This window comes from Lycorma delicatula, chromosome 2 (assembly GCF_047948215.1).
Source record: "Lycorma delicatula isolate Av1 chromosome 2, ASM4794821v1, whole genome shotgun sequence".
Classification (NCBI taxonomy): domain Eukaryota; kingdom Metazoa; phylum Arthropoda; class Insecta; order Hemiptera; family Fulgoridae; genus Lycorma; species Lycorma delicatula.
In genome coordinates this window covers 14685497-14701773 of record NC_134456.1, presented here as the reverse complement: position 1 = coordinate 14701773, position 16277 = coordinate 14685497, and the positions used below count along the sequence as shown (strand labels likewise).

Sequence of the window (16277 nt, the reverse complement as noted above, 5' to 3'; positions counted from 1 at the left end):
TCAATTTTGAAAAAACACAGATCTACAAAATAGGAAAGAGATAGATTTCCTATAAAGTTTGATACATTATAAACACATCTGACAGCTCTATAATCAACACTTTATTTAAAGGATAAGCAAATGGAAAATATAAATATTTTGATTTGGAAAAGTTAATAAATTAATCTAATTCACTTACATAAATTTTATAATGCATTTTTAAAAATTATTTTGTCACAGAATTAGTCCGCAAAAAAGAAACAGAATAGTTTTTTATTTTTCCAGTTAATAATGGGGTGGGCAAAGTTTGTAAAGAAAAAAGTTTTCATTAAAACTACAGGTGATCTGACATTGAAAGAGTATATTCACTTGACATAAACACAGCGGTAAGTATAAATCTTGTACTTTTTTTGTATGACTGTTTCACCACTGTTCAGTCACTTTTTTTTTTACCTCTTTTTTAACAGATGATCTATTCCAATTCCAAGCAATTTAAATAGAAATTCTTTTTTCCTTTATCATCTTTATTCCCATTCCATTTTTAATTGAAATTATAAAAACTATGATTACTGCATACTGTTAAAACAAAAGTTTCTACGCAAAGAAATTTTTTTAAACCAAGTATAAGAAACTGTCTTAAAATTGTTTTAATGACTGATAAAACTATTCTTAAATTAATAGTTTCTACAACACTGAAACCGAACTTTTGTTAAACATAGCCTTAATGAATAATTTTCTGCAATTCCTAAAACTTCTTTTAATATATAATTATCTTGCCAAACGAAGAATACCCCAATCTATGAAATTTAAACTGCTACAAATTCAAAATAATTTCTTTCAATATTTTAAGCAGTCAAAACTTAAGAAAAAAACTTTTATTCTAGTTTATACAGTATTCAAAAAAGTGAATAAAGTTTAAATACAATGTATGTGACAATACGACATAGCCAAACCAATACAACTTAGCACCATTAACCAAACTCAAGCAGATTGGGATTTTTAAATTCCAGGATTATCTGTGAAAATATTCAGATCAGATTTTAGCTGCATTTCAAATACAGGGTTTCTTTTCTCAGTAATGAAGCTAGAATGAAAATAATAAAGAAAATTCCATACTACTGTGAGAGTAATACATCTTGCTGATCAAGAAAAAATATAGTGGCAATAATATTTTCATTAAACTCCTACTACATAATAAATTTAAAAAAAATAAATCAATGTTCTTAAAGTTTTCTGGAAATTGTTTGTAAAAAGAATATTTTGAAAAGTTATATTCTTATTCTTAATAAATGGATTGTAAATTACAAGTAATTTAAACAAAACTAATTTTACTTTAAATGACCTTTAGGAGGTAGGGATTGAAATAAACTGTTGGTATATATATATATATATATATATATATATAGAAAAAAATCAAGATATTTACAGTTATAGAAGCAACACTCAACACCATTATATATTAAAAAGAGAAGAAACTTAGGAAACAGTACTCACACACAACAATGAAACACAATCATCATGAATAAAATTAAACAATAAATCAAATATTGACAGTTAAATTATACAACTATTGTGAATGAATATGAGGAAGGAAAGATATAGTATTAATTACATACAATATGATAATCCATATAAATTTATTATAAAAAAAAATACATCACAAAATCTTTAAACATAACAAAACAAACCACCAACAATAAATAACTTTTCAATGATCATACAACAATATTGCACATAACTACAACATTAGACAAATAAAACATTTTATACTTCTGCATTTTCTTGGCTCAAATCTATTATCGATAACAAATCTCTTTAGATTTATTAATATTTAATTAAAATTAATTAATTGAAAATTAAAGTGGATTTACGTATAAGATAGGTTTAACAAAACAGTAGGCGACTTAATATGAGACACTATACACTTAATTTGAAAATATCATGCCTACATGTGGCAATTTATTATTATTTTCTTTTCATCATAGGGACATGTCAGTGACAGTATCCCAAACGATAAGTCAACCATACTGGAATTTACTAGGTCACACAAGACCTGCTAAGCTTTGTTTTCAATATTGCAACAGTCAATCTATACCCAATAACTTTTAAGTACAAGCATCCTCTACTAGAAATGAATCTGTGATTGGATATGAAGTATCAGTACTGTGGTATGACTGTAACCTTGGTCCGAATACTTGTATTTCACTGTAAGCCATAAGAAAAGATTAAGAGCAGCTTATCAGACATTCTATTTGAGAATAAAAATTCAAGGTCATTGGTTTCACCACACAGCATGTTACAACTTTATAGAGAGCAATTTTTAAGATACTTGGGCCATTTTCTTTTTTGCTAAGGTGTAGTAAAATGGAACTTCACTTTCAATATATTTTGGAAGTTAAAGCAAACCAGGTAGAATAAAAGCCGCCCTGAGATTCAAACTGCAGCCTTCTTGTTTACCCTTTTTCAGGTGACAGGAGATTAATTCACTGCCCTTACCTAAATAGAGTGATAACAGCTGAAAGTTTGATATGATCATGACACATTGTTACAGACAATCACATCAAATTTTAAGGACCCTTCATTATAGAAACAAGCTGTAGTGATTGTTTTTAAATTAGGGCACTCTTGAGCAGTAATTTTTATACTTCAAGTGTTTTTATATATATATATATATATATATACACATTTGTGTCACGAAGTTCTCCCATGACTTTCATAATCTATTCTTTTCATGAAACTTATGGAAAAAGCTCTTATGTCCTAAAATGCTTCATTTGCGAGTTACAGAGAGTGAAAGATTTCATTCAAATTTCAGCTATCTACTGAAATAAGATTGTTATAACTGAAATTTTTAGAATGTTAATTAAGGGGCATAAGTGATGATCTCTTATGGTTTCTGAACTAAAAAATTGAAGAAAAAAAAAGGCCCCAGAACCGTATCTACAGTAATTTCTGAGAAATCTGGGGTGAAGACTAGTGAATTGGGAAAAACCTACTTTTTGTTTGATGTACAATAACCTTGATAAATGGGTAATGAACACACAAAACCTCTAAACAAAACTTGTAGAGAATTTAATTCTGACCAAAATGGTGTAAGAAAGTTAAATAAAACACAGAAAACTTAGACAAATTCAATTTTATTTAGAAACAGTACATTACTACATTTGTCAGAAAAGTACTTATTTAATGTAAAAAAAACCATATTCTTTTTTGGTAATATGAAAATTTGTAAAAATAAAATTTACTGTAAAAACTTTAAAAAAAACCTGGAAATTACATAATTGTAAAATAAAAATAAACGAATAAAAATTACTTAGATAATTTTTTTATTAATGATGGAAATAAAATACTGTTTGAAAAATTATTATTTCCAATAAAAACACCTGATCAACAATGTGCAATTCTGTATTAGTGTTTAAATCATTCTGTAAGCTGTTAAGTATATCAGGGATTGATATAACTGTGCTTTCATTAGAGAATGTTTTCTGTGAATTTTATTTTGAATGTGATTGATTTGTCATTAAAGTAATGCTTATTTACGACAAAGCAATATGCTGATACGGTATTCATTTTGGGTGTATATAATGGTAATGCTACAGCTGCTGCAGTAGAATATGAAATAAGTTTTTCGAATCATAGGATTCCAGATCCCAAAACAATTAGCGTGACACTTTTCGCAATCTTCAGAAAACAGGTTCACTACCTAGTATTTGTACAAGTTCTGAACAATATGTTCAATATGACGCTGTTATTGATGAAATTATTATCAAGCAGTTCGGCGCAGTCTAAATGTCACTGCAGAAATCTTTCTAAGCGGATCAGTTTCGGATTTGATGGTTTGTAAGACACTTAAACATAACAGGTTTTATCCTAATAATAAACAGTCGGTTCAACATCTACGGCTAGAAAACAGACTGTTTGAAACAGCGGAAGGCAATTTTCAACACTCATTTAGCATCAATGTACGGTGTGGTTTTCTTCACAATCAGCTGTTTACACTGTTATTACCTGGCCACTTAAACACTGAAGTCAACTGGCACTTTCTTCACTTTCTTCTGCCGCAGCTGCTTGAAGATGTTAAGATGTTCCTCTAGTGCTGAGACACAACATATACTTCCAGCACGATGGTGTGCCTCCCCATTTCTCTTATGCTGTTTACTTCACTTAAATCATTTCCCTGAAAAATGAATTGGTCTTGGAGGTCCACATTCCTGGCCACCAAGATCGCCTGATCTAATGCCTTTAAATTTTAGCATCTGGGGATGGATGAAAAATGTTGTATACAAAAAAAAACAACATATTTTTGTGAGGACTGCTCATATTATGGATGCGGCTGAGCAACTTAAGGACAGCCTTGATGAGCTAAAAAGAGCAACAGAAGCATGCCAACAAATGTGTTGAAAATGGGAGGCTCATTTTTGAACATTTATTACATAGTGGTTGGCATGTGTAATGTACTTTGGTCTAGTATATAGTTTTTAAATAAAATTTGAATTTTTCTATTTTTTCTTTGTTTTATTCAACTTATCTTTAACCATTTTGTTCAGAATTAAATTCTCTACAAGTTTTGTTGAAAGTTTTATGTGTTTATTACTCATTTAACCAAGTTATTGTACATCAAATGAAAATAAGTTTTTTTACTCCAATTTATTGGTTTTCATCCCAGATTATTCAAATACTACTACAGATACAGTTCTGGGACCTATGTTATTCAATTTTTCAGGTCAAAAACCATAAGAAATTACTAATTCTGTTCCTCAATTTACGTAAAAATTTCAGTATGCCATCATTTCACCACGGTAGCTGAAATTCGAGTGAAATCTTTCAGTAGCTGTGACTCACAAATGAAAAATTTTAAGACATATTACTTAAAAAAGATAATAAGACCCAAAATATTAATTTTCTGCAAATGGTGTGAAAAGGAGCTGAATAATATCATACAAAATTGAAGCTTTTATTATGAGAAAACTGATTAATAAAAATGTAGTAAAATCTGAATCTACTCCTGACTTATTATAATTATCCTGGTGAATTGTATTTGTATTATTCTTCATTGCATTTGGCTATTTGAAACACAATATAATCTCAAATTCAATCTGCTTACTTTAAAAAGCAAAACAACAGCGCAATTCAAACTTCTGCTTTTTGGAGATCATACGTAAATTTAAGTTTTACTGCATCTCAAATTCTCAAGAAAATCATTTCAATATTTTTAAGAAACAATTTGTATTTTCCCAAGAATTAATGCTACCATAAAAAACATCGAGCAAAAGTCACTCAAAAAATTTATATCTTAGTATACATTAATAAAGATATTAAGGTTGGCATTTAAAGTTACTTAGCATTAGGTCAGCTGGGAATTATTCATTTATACTCCTTACTTAAAAGGCCTACTCAGATTATCCAGAATAATGGCAACTCATTATGACTGTTTTAATTTAGGAATGTATGATTACAGATTCAAATGAATTAATTACCCTAAAATGTAAAGCCTAACTGGGATTTGAACCTAGAACTCTCAGTGAAATTTTTTTCATAATATATAATTTACAAAAAAATATTATTTTGCCTTTGTGATATTCAAACAACGAAGGTTCAACCGTGTAAAGTGACTGAATGAAATTCATTATAGTGTAATGATCATTATTCACTTGAGTGTAATAAAAGAATAAAATGAATCTGCTCTAACTGAGACATTTTGATTCTTGCCTAACCGCATAACATCATCTTTGCTACAGAAAATAACTACGGAATACATCACAAGTTTTATGACGCATCAATTAAAATGAAAAGTTTACAAAATACACATTCATTTTTATTAAAAAAAATTATGGTTTAATGAACTTTGTAAGTTCAAAATAATCTTATGTTACTACACATAAGTCCAATGTGTCCCCATTTAATAAAGAAAAACAAATTAATTTTAATACTAACAAAATATACCTTACACTTAATGTATATGTATACATTTAATTAAGACTTCATGTTTTAAACTACGGCAGAATTATTATTCTATTTTATATAGTGATGTAAAAATATTATCTAACAAACATAAAATTTGTTATAATGTTACATATAATACAAATTGGAATAAACGTAACTAATACTATACAATAAACCATCACTATCATAATCGCATAAAAGATTAAAAAAAGAAAAAAATTAACTTATTTTTATTATTTTCTGACCTTAAATATATTTATTATTATTTACTGAACATACTCAGCTCATCCTCTGCTAATAATTTGGTATAAAAAATTAAATTAAATTAATGACAGAATAGAAAATAATATAAATAAAATATCCGCCAAATAAACAAATAAATGTTTACAATTTTAAAAATACTGTAAAACAAAAATCTTGAACATAAAAAAAATGTTATGGGAAAATTATATGAATAAAAATGTTAAAATTATTACAGTTGTAACAATAAATAATCGGTCAAATAAATGATAGATAGGCTAATTAAGATTAATACAATGCTGTCAACCTACCAAATTAAATAGTTGGATCATTTTAAACAATGTGTCTAACCGAAAAAATTAAATTTTAGCCAGATACATAAAAATAATATTTCTTTCGAGTGTGATAATGATCTAGTGTATCTCCATAATTCCACATTATGTTTATAATTACTGATTACATATTCAACCTCATTCCATTTTTTCTTCTTGAAAATGTTTATCACACAATAAATATTTTAAACTGGTAAAGATTTTTAGAAATTTTGTTGGATTATTCGTAATGTTACAAAAGTGAAATTCAATAAAACATTTTTTTTTGATCTTGTGGCAATTGTTTTATTTATATTGTACTAGGAATATTTTAAGTTTATATGCTATTGGCATTTTTAAATGAACAATAAAATAAACTAATAAAAGGAGGAAAATAGCAAGTTTGGTGGAGAGAAAAATAAAAACTTTAAATAGATTACGATACATAAAATAAAAATATTATTAACTGTTATACTGGTCTAATGAAAACAGCGATTCAAGATATCATGAAGATGATGAAATTCCTAGTATAGCCAAAATGTGACATTCTGGATGTAAAATTAGTTGATGAATTTTATAAGAAAAAGATAATTTTTTCATTGGAAGGGAGTAAGGTTTAAGAGTTCCTTTCAACATCTCAGAGTCAAGAACATTTGAAAATAAGGGAAGTAATATAAAAATAAAGTGCCAATACATGATAGAGCAGTTTTAAACATTAGCATCTTTGCTAATGTTTTAGTCTATATTCCCTTTTGGTTAACACTACATTATTATTTAATTATTAAAATTCACATCTGTCACTGTAGATTTTATACTTAAAATTACAATACAAATAAAACTCCTGAAATATAATTTCAATATTATTATTTTACTATTAAGAAAACCATACTTTCTATTCTTTTAACACACTCAAAATGAAATGGGATGTGCAATAATTCTAATGTTAAATATAATTTTTAATTAAAAAGTGATCGATGTACAAAAATTAAGATATTTAAAAATTAAAACTTCTCCGTACTGTAAACCAGCCATGAAAATCTCTCATGTGTGTTTTTAATAAATGAGAACAGGGAACAGAAAAATTTTCACAGATAGGACAACGAGGACATCCTAAATCTTTTTTTATTGCTTTTGCTTCTCGACAAATATCACAACCAAAATACGGATCTTCTAAAGATTCAGATGAGCATTCAGGTTTCTCATTAACCATTATGTTCACTTCAGGTTTAGAGGTAACAGAGGTACATTTTCTATCTAAAATTTCATTTGACTGTACTTGTACAGTGCTGTCGCCTTTATTCTCTGCAATAATATAACCAGCAGAGACCAACTCTGTAGATTTTTGACATTCAGCTTCCACTGTTTCTGTAAAACAAAATAAAGAAGTTGTTAAATTCAAAATAAAAGTGTCAAATTCTATTTTTTGAATAATTCTAAAATAATAATCTCAGTATAAAAAACACTTAACACTAATATAATATTAGGAATATAGAAACCAGAATAAAAAAGTTTTTTTTATGACATTTTGACTAAGCAGGCCTGCTGATCTTAATTTCAATTCACCGTTCTGCATACTAAACCCTAATCTCTTATAAAAGCTATAAAACAGGAATGACTTAACGTATAAAAATGAAGAATTTGAATATATTCCAAGAAATGAGCTTCAGTAAAACATCAAGCCGATTGAAAACTGAAGTTTTATAGACGGAAAAAAACACTAATATCCTGCATCGGATATAAAGATGAACTATGTTAATTAATCTTAAAGAAAAAACCCATCAATCTGTACAAAAGCAATTTTTCAGATTTTAACAAATTAATCATTATATTATTCAAGGGGCACAATTAAAAGTAACAAGTTTGACACACTTTTGAACTCTTTATAGTACAAAAAGTCACAACCATTCTAACACCACCTTTTGAAAAAGTATTAAAGTGAGGAAAAGAAGAAGAAAACAGGATACCGAAATAAAGAAATGATTTTTTAAGAAATTTGAATGAGTTTTTCATAATTCTGCAGGTTACATTGTCCTCAGGTGTTAAAAATGTTTTGCAATATAGCGTAAAAAGAGAATTTACTGCACCATGTATGCATGCAAGAGCATGAAATGTAAACCTAAATACTATGAGATATAAATACTAAACTATTTTTTATATTTTTAACTGTTTATAAAACCATTAAATCAGTGGCAAATGTGTAAAATTTCTGACAAATTATTTAATGAAATGCAGTTAGCGGATAAAGTACAATTACTTCCTGAAACACAAAATGCTATGTTTTGAAAAACAAAAATCAAAATGCATTTCATTTTCTACAATTTGGACTCTAATGGCCTTAAAAGGTAACGTTAAGAAATAAAACCAAGAATCAACCATTGCTTAGTGAAAACTAGCTATTCTGAAGAAAAAAGCTGCATAAGCTGGACTGCTAAAAATAAATACACACACACACGCATATATATATAAAACTGAACAGAATGAACATTTCAACAGACTTAACAGCACCAACTGATGAAAAAATAAATAAGGAAGTGGAAAACAAAAATGATGCAACTAATACAACCCATAAAAAATTGATAGCTGTTACTGTAAATATATATAAATAGGTTAATGTAAAAACTTGCTGTAGCTCAAGAGTCCTACTCTACATCAAATTATTTAATAAGTAATTATGTGAAAAAATTTAATGGCGAGTTCCAATGCTAGGCAGCACCAAACTTTTAAATATGAAATCACTATTACTGATTACCTACATAAATTTTTCCTAAACATTATATCAGGAAACAAAGTATAAAACTGTGATTTAACACAACCTGTGCATCCATACAAAAAATTTAAAACATTCTAATTTTTTCCAGGGATAGCATATACTATTTAAATATTTGAGAATGATCCACAATTGATTGCTACCAAGGAAAAGGGACACTAATAATAACACATTTAAACTGTTGGATAAAAATGAAAAAAAAAAAAATATATATATATATATATATAGAACACTTAAGAATTTTAAGTTATTTTTACACAGAACAATCTTTTTTTAATTGTGAAAATAAAGAGAAAAGATAATTTTCTAAAAAAATAATTGTCTCATTTTAAACACAGAAAAATAAACAGGTTACAAAAATGTTTTATTTCATAGGTACACCTGATACATACTTTTTTCACATTAGTTTCAAGAACTTTGATCAAATAGCAGAATCTTTCCTAGGATGCAGAGCAATTTACATGACATCACAAAAACTTTGTCAACTAGAAAAAAAAAATTTTTTTATACCTATATATTCTTAGCGTTCTTGTATGTACATTAACATATTATTTCACCTATAAAGTCAGCATTTTTTTTTGTACAAGACAGTATTCCTGCACTGCTACCAGTTAATCATAACATTGCAGTATATCTATATATCCTCTGTAAATTTCACATGTCATTTGGCTATTTTATTATATCCCACCTTTCATTACAATGAACCCAATACTCCCAAAAAAATTTCCAAATTTTTCATGATTTTTTCCCTAATATCCTTCATTTCAATATTAATTCATTTTTACTACCCGATTTAGAAAATAAGACATGAAAGGGAAACTAGTGTTTGCAGTTTCTGAGTTATGACCTGTTGTGTTCACAGAATGTTGGAAATTCCCTGGGAGTTGCATGTTGCATTAATGCAACAGTAAACATAAGACTGATAATTACGTAAGAAAATTTTATTAATAATTTCACTTCAAACTATTTTCTGTAATATTTTAATTTTACTTTTCAGCTGCTTTGTGAAATTTTTTAAAACAGTCCACATGTAAAAACTTGGCACTTGGCATTTATATTAACAGTTTGAATATGACACACTTTCCACCTTCCTCTTGCATTAGTTTCATTTCTGCATACAATATGGTCAATTTTGTCTTTTCATACATCGTCTGGTAAACTTGTTTTACTGCACTGTCCTAACAATAAAAATTCTGTCACTATGTCGGGTTCTTCAACTTTCACCGATTGAAGTAATGACAAAATTAACTGCAATTTAAATTTTATCTGGCTAATTTTATTTCCTGTTGATAAAATATAAAATTTCTAAGCATTTACAACACAGTATCGATGTCATTTACAAATAACATCCATCACAATTTTTTACCTCTTACTTGGATCCTGTATTTGTCAACAGCATTATCATGAGCATCCTCCATACCTTGATTATAATTGTTTATAAACTTTGGCTGTTTTGTAGAATTTCCTTTTCCTTCTTTCAGTTATATCTTTTTACATTTAGTATAGTTCTACTGATCCTTAATTTTTTATTACTGTATATACAGAATTATCTCACCACCGAACTACAAAGATTTTTCATCTTTATCAAAAGCATATTCATAACTTCCTTTTGGAGCTTTGAGAAATTTTTTGACTGACATCAGTGGAATATTTTGAAATCTGTTTTCTCTACTTATTCCAGCTACAAGGAAATGAATTTTCATCAGTTTACTTACTAAACTGTAAGTACTAAAAAAATCATTGAAGAAAATTGCATGATTTTTTATTACTTTTAATTGATTCTTTATCCTAGTCAATAGCCGTCCTTTATTCACCATTTTTTTCCAACATATGGCTCAATCCTGTAAATATAACCATCAACAAAAGCAAAGCACCAAGTTTTGAAACCAACCGGTATGCTAATAATTACATCTAACTGTTCGGTGAAAACACAAACTACAAGTTAGAAAAAAATAACTAAATTATATTATGAAATAAAAAAGCTATTAATCACGCATAAAATCTAAATACTGTAAATAAAACTGAAAGATGCATATAATGTAGCTACGGTAATGATGACACAACAATTTGTTTTGATAGCGGTACCACACATGGCAGATGAAAGTCAACTAGCAGTAAATTCCCAATGTTGCACTGATGCAACACTTGCAAATTCCACTGAATAAAAAAGAAACTCAAAGCTCAGTCAAAATGGAAAGTACTCAGCAGTAAACATAATAAGAATAACTAGCAAAACAAAAAAGGTAATTCTGAATGCATTAGTTTTATCATTATTCATGTTCACATAGAAAGGAAATATGTATAAAAATATTCAAAAACACATCAATGAAATCTCTATTACTTTAGAATTAATAACACAAATCAAAAGTGACATATCACAGAAAAAAATTACACACATCATTTTGTACTGTTGCGCTTACGCAATGTTGGGAAGAAATGGGTTGAATTCCATGAAATTATTTATATATTTTGTAATAGCACCAACAATATAAAATATTTTCAGTACGCTGAACAATGTTACTTTCACTGAACTGGCAATTTTTAACAAAGGTTATATTTGAAGATGGTATCAAATGGAGTTCTATAGCAACACTGAAACAGGATAAAATATTCTAGTAATTTGCACTTTCATAGTAGATCAGTCTCTTATATAAATAAAATGCAATTTTTATATTCTTTACAATCCTATCACAAGATTCCACATTATTTAGATTTGTTTAAAAATATACAGCATGACTGTAGAGTTAACACCCTGTTTGAACTACTAATAACTTCCTACCTATTCACTGATTTTTTTAAAAACTGAACTTATTTTGTTACTTAGTGTTAGTATTGAAAAGAGGCTATTAGCAAGAGAGTATGGAACAAAAGCCTAATGTTACAACGGTATAGCATGTAATAAATCTACACAATCAACACACAAACTCTATTACTTATTTGGGATACAAAAAATGCAGAATAACTAAAAGGTTATTAAACTATATTTAGCACGATGCATCAACCAGTGACCAGTGACATCCCCAATAACCACTTCATTTCATTCAAAACAGTGCTATATTTTTCATTACTCTGCATCAGACTAACATTGGTTAGGTCAGTATGAAACAAGAATGGCAAATACAAAACTCTAATCTCATACCCTATGACTTTTTCTTTGGGGGATGGATAATAAGAAAGTTTAATCTCATCAAACCTCAAATGCCTTAATAAATGAATGAGCACATTTGGAAAATTCTGAGTGACATCATTGCAGTAAGTGATAAAATCAGTTGAAAGACATTCCTAAGTGTTAGTATAAGTTTATGGAAGATGCTGAAGTCTGATGAATTTTAATTTAACTAGGTATTTCTTACACTGTAAAATCCAAACAAGTTTTATTACTAAAATTTGTATGAATTTTCATCAGTTTACTTACTAAACTGTAAGTACTAAAAAAATCAGGAGTTAAAAAAACAGGAGATAAAAATTTATTAACAATTTAAATTTGGGAGTTACTTTAAAACCATCATATTTTACCAAATTCAAAAATACTTATCTTTAATTAAAATATTCATCATATAAAAGATACATGCATACAATAAAAAAAGCAATGGTTTATTTAAAAATGACAATCAGATTGAAAGTATACAAAATGATAAAGGATGGTTTAATAAACTGTTAGAAATTAAATTTCTTATTTTTGTTTTGTAGGTATGTGAAATTGGCATTTTAAAAAAATTGTAAAAAATGCCAGTAATATTTTAATTAAAATAATTGTAAAAATCCCAATAGTTCTTCAAATTTCAGCTTTTAGAAGTCAGGACCAAATTTCAAAGAATTAATATTTTAAAAACAAATTTAAAAATCATTATATTTAGGAAAGTTTTTAAAACGGTCTAAAGTTAATTTTATTTGACATTTTTACTTAAAATACAGATTGGAAAAACCATACCACCTTTATGAAAATCAGAATTTGTACGAATGCAAGGGTAAGAAACATTGATAAAAATTTGAAAACAAATGTAGAGAGAGATTAATAACTGCACTGAACATGAAAAGTCTGTCTGGAATGTGATATACACATTTTTTTTATACTATATCTGATATTTTTTTTAATTCTGTGCAAAAATAACTAATTATTAGAATGCAAATGAGCAATGTATTATATCATGGAATAACAGTTCAACACTAAGTAACGACGAAAAATATCAACAAATTGTCACACAAACAAAATAATTCTCAATTCAAAAACAATTCCATGTAAAATATTTGAAAAACTTACAATAGAAACACTGCAGAAATATATATATATATATATATAAACTCAAAATTAGTCCATTTAGTGAAGAATACGGGTATAAAAGAAAAAAACCTATTTATAATGAGTAAGCTCTTTCTAAGTGAAGTCCTAGTTATATTTATTATAATATGGTTATATTACCATATAGTATTACTAATACTGCCATAAAAAAAATATAAATTTAAGAAACTACTTATTAAAAAAAATTATCAAATTACACAAAAAGAAACAAATAATTACTTATAAATCATTTTAATAGTAAACTTACCTTTTCTATAAAAAATATATTGATGGTAATAAATAACTTGTCATTTTTGAAATTCTCCAACAAATCTTCAATGAAGAAAATATTTTTTCATATTAAAATCATAAAATTAGGATAAACAACCTATTGTATAATTAATTTTAAACACTCAGAATAGTTATAACAAAATAAAATATATAAAAAATCTCCATCTGGTTTAAATGATAAAAAAATACTCAACATCAGAAAATATTATAATGTACTATAATAAATGTAGAAAATTATAAAGAAACACTACTTGGCAAAAAACTATACTAATTTAAAAATAATAATAATAATATTAATAAATGAATCTTTAAAAGAATACCTACCAATATTCTATCAACTTGATGCAACAAAAATATACAGCAGTTTCTTCTTTAAACTGGTTTAAAAAACTCAAAAATTTTCAAAACATGAAAAAATGCATGTAAATATAAAAGAAAATCCCGTTAGTGTAACATCTAAGAGGGCAGAATTGTCTAAGTTTCCTCACTAAATGATTTTTTTATTAGATAATTATAAGAAATATTTTTTTTTTTATATTTTAGGAACCAAACAATGCTTAATTATCACATTTTCATATTTAGATTACATAACATACTTTGCTTAAAATATAATAGAAGGATGTTGATAAAGTTTATAAACAAAATATCATCCTCCAATAGGGGTGTAAATAGCGGTAAAATTGATCGATTTCGTTCTGTATATAAATGGAAATCAAGATACTTAATTACTTTATCAAAGCTAAAAGATATTCATAAAAAGGAAACTACACAATCTAAATTAGCACAGTAACAAGAACTACACATTACAATCTAGAAAACTACAAACATAGGAAATATTAGCATACATTTTCCTGCAAAAAGGATATGGACAAAAATATATTTTATATTCATATATACTTTCACCACTTATAACACAATATTTATGTATACAAAAACTAACAGATTATATCAATGAATAAATGAAAATATCAAGAAAAGGCAAATTAGATTTGAAGATACACAAATTCATAAATTAAGACCTTAATTAATACAATATTCAAGTTATAAAAATAAATATTCTTACACAATGAGAAAATAGAAGGTACATCATAGATATAAAAGCAACCATAATTTAACATGCATCAAAAACTAATGTAATTAAAAAGAAATATTAAAATTAAGTAAACATAACTGATTACATGTTTGTAAAAATATTTAGCGTCCTTAAATCTTTAAGCTTAAACAAATAAGTAAAGTAACAATTATTCAGCTTATTACTAACCTGAGGGGAAAAAACAAACAATGATATCTAACAGTTTCAAAGAGACACAATTCATAGAATAATATAGTCTATGACTTACATAGTAGTCAAGTTTATGTTCTTCTATTGACAACATGGAAACACTATACTCAAGGTTAACTGCACACACAGAAATTGAAATAACTGTGTAATGCACTAGTGTCAATCCTGTATACATTCTTTTATGTTACATCAAATCTTTTCCAAGGAGACCATTTATAAAACTTATTTCACATATAAATTTTCAAACATGTGAAAGACAATTTCAATTGAAATTTCCCTGTTCTACAGTTCCCAGTAAGTCAACAACATACAAAATTAAGTTGACATTATTACATATAAACTTTTGAGCACTTGAAAGAGGGTTTAACTTATTCGGTCAAAAGATTTTATAAAAAAAATATATTCAAGGATAGGGCTATCAACAGCTACTGACAGGCTAAAAAAAATTTTTTTAAAAATTGCACGCTCACCATACTGGTGTAGTTCATAAATTGAAAGAACCATACAATGTAAACCATTTACAGTATTAAAGAATACTATTTTAATATTTTATTGATAGAAGTGATCCCATTTACTTTAATTATAAGGTCTGGTTTCATCAAGAAGAAGTAATTAGCTTTACCCATAGTGATGAAAATTGTCAAACTTTTCACAGATCATCACTCACTCCCTCATACATACATGCAATACAAAATGATTTACAGCATCAGAGTTTTCGCTCTGGAGATATTTAAAAGAACACTTTTGGAGAACAATTCTCATACACTTCATGAATTAAAAGCTAACATCGGGTGGGCGGGAGGTAGAGGGGGAGAAAAACTTTAAGAGAATTTCAAATTTTATGAGAAATGTCTGTAAATATTACGGTGATGAAGACTATGTGCATCCATATTAGAAGTAATCAATGTCAACAACTATTGTAAAATTAAAGATACAATGGATACAATAGTACATGGAGTCAGAATGTTTCTAGTACAATGAGTCTTACTTTCTGAAAAAATGCTTTAAATAAGAATAAAATTTCAGGTTCTAAGTTTTTGAGACACTTGCGTATATTTTTTTTACAATGAATTAGCTTTATCTGGAGTAACAGAGGTAACTAATATTATAAATACATTTTATAATTTCATTTTTAAAATAGACATTATCTGGGTAACTGAATAAAATCTAGAGCAATTTTCAATT

The 16277-nt window shown here is 27.1% G+C and overlaps 1 protein-coding gene across 6 annotated transcripts in view; it reads right to left on the bottom strand.

The window, feature by feature from the left end:
• The window catches only part of LOC142320486 (uncharacterized), a 215431-nt gene that overhangs the window by 118271 nt on the left and 80883 nt on the right, over positions 1 to 16277 (bottom strand). The window contains exon 6 of one of the 6 annotated variants that reach the window (XM_075358319.1): positions 6305 to 7838. The exons of the other annotated variants lie outside the window; for them this stretch is intronic. Within the exon in view, the coding sequence (XP_075214434.1) occupies positions 7468 to 7838 (371 nt within the window). The 3' untranslated portion in view covers positions 6305 to 7467. Of the gene's footprint in view, positions 1 to 6304; positions 7839 to 16277 lie in introns of those variants that run through there. 6 annotated transcript variants of the gene reach the window in all.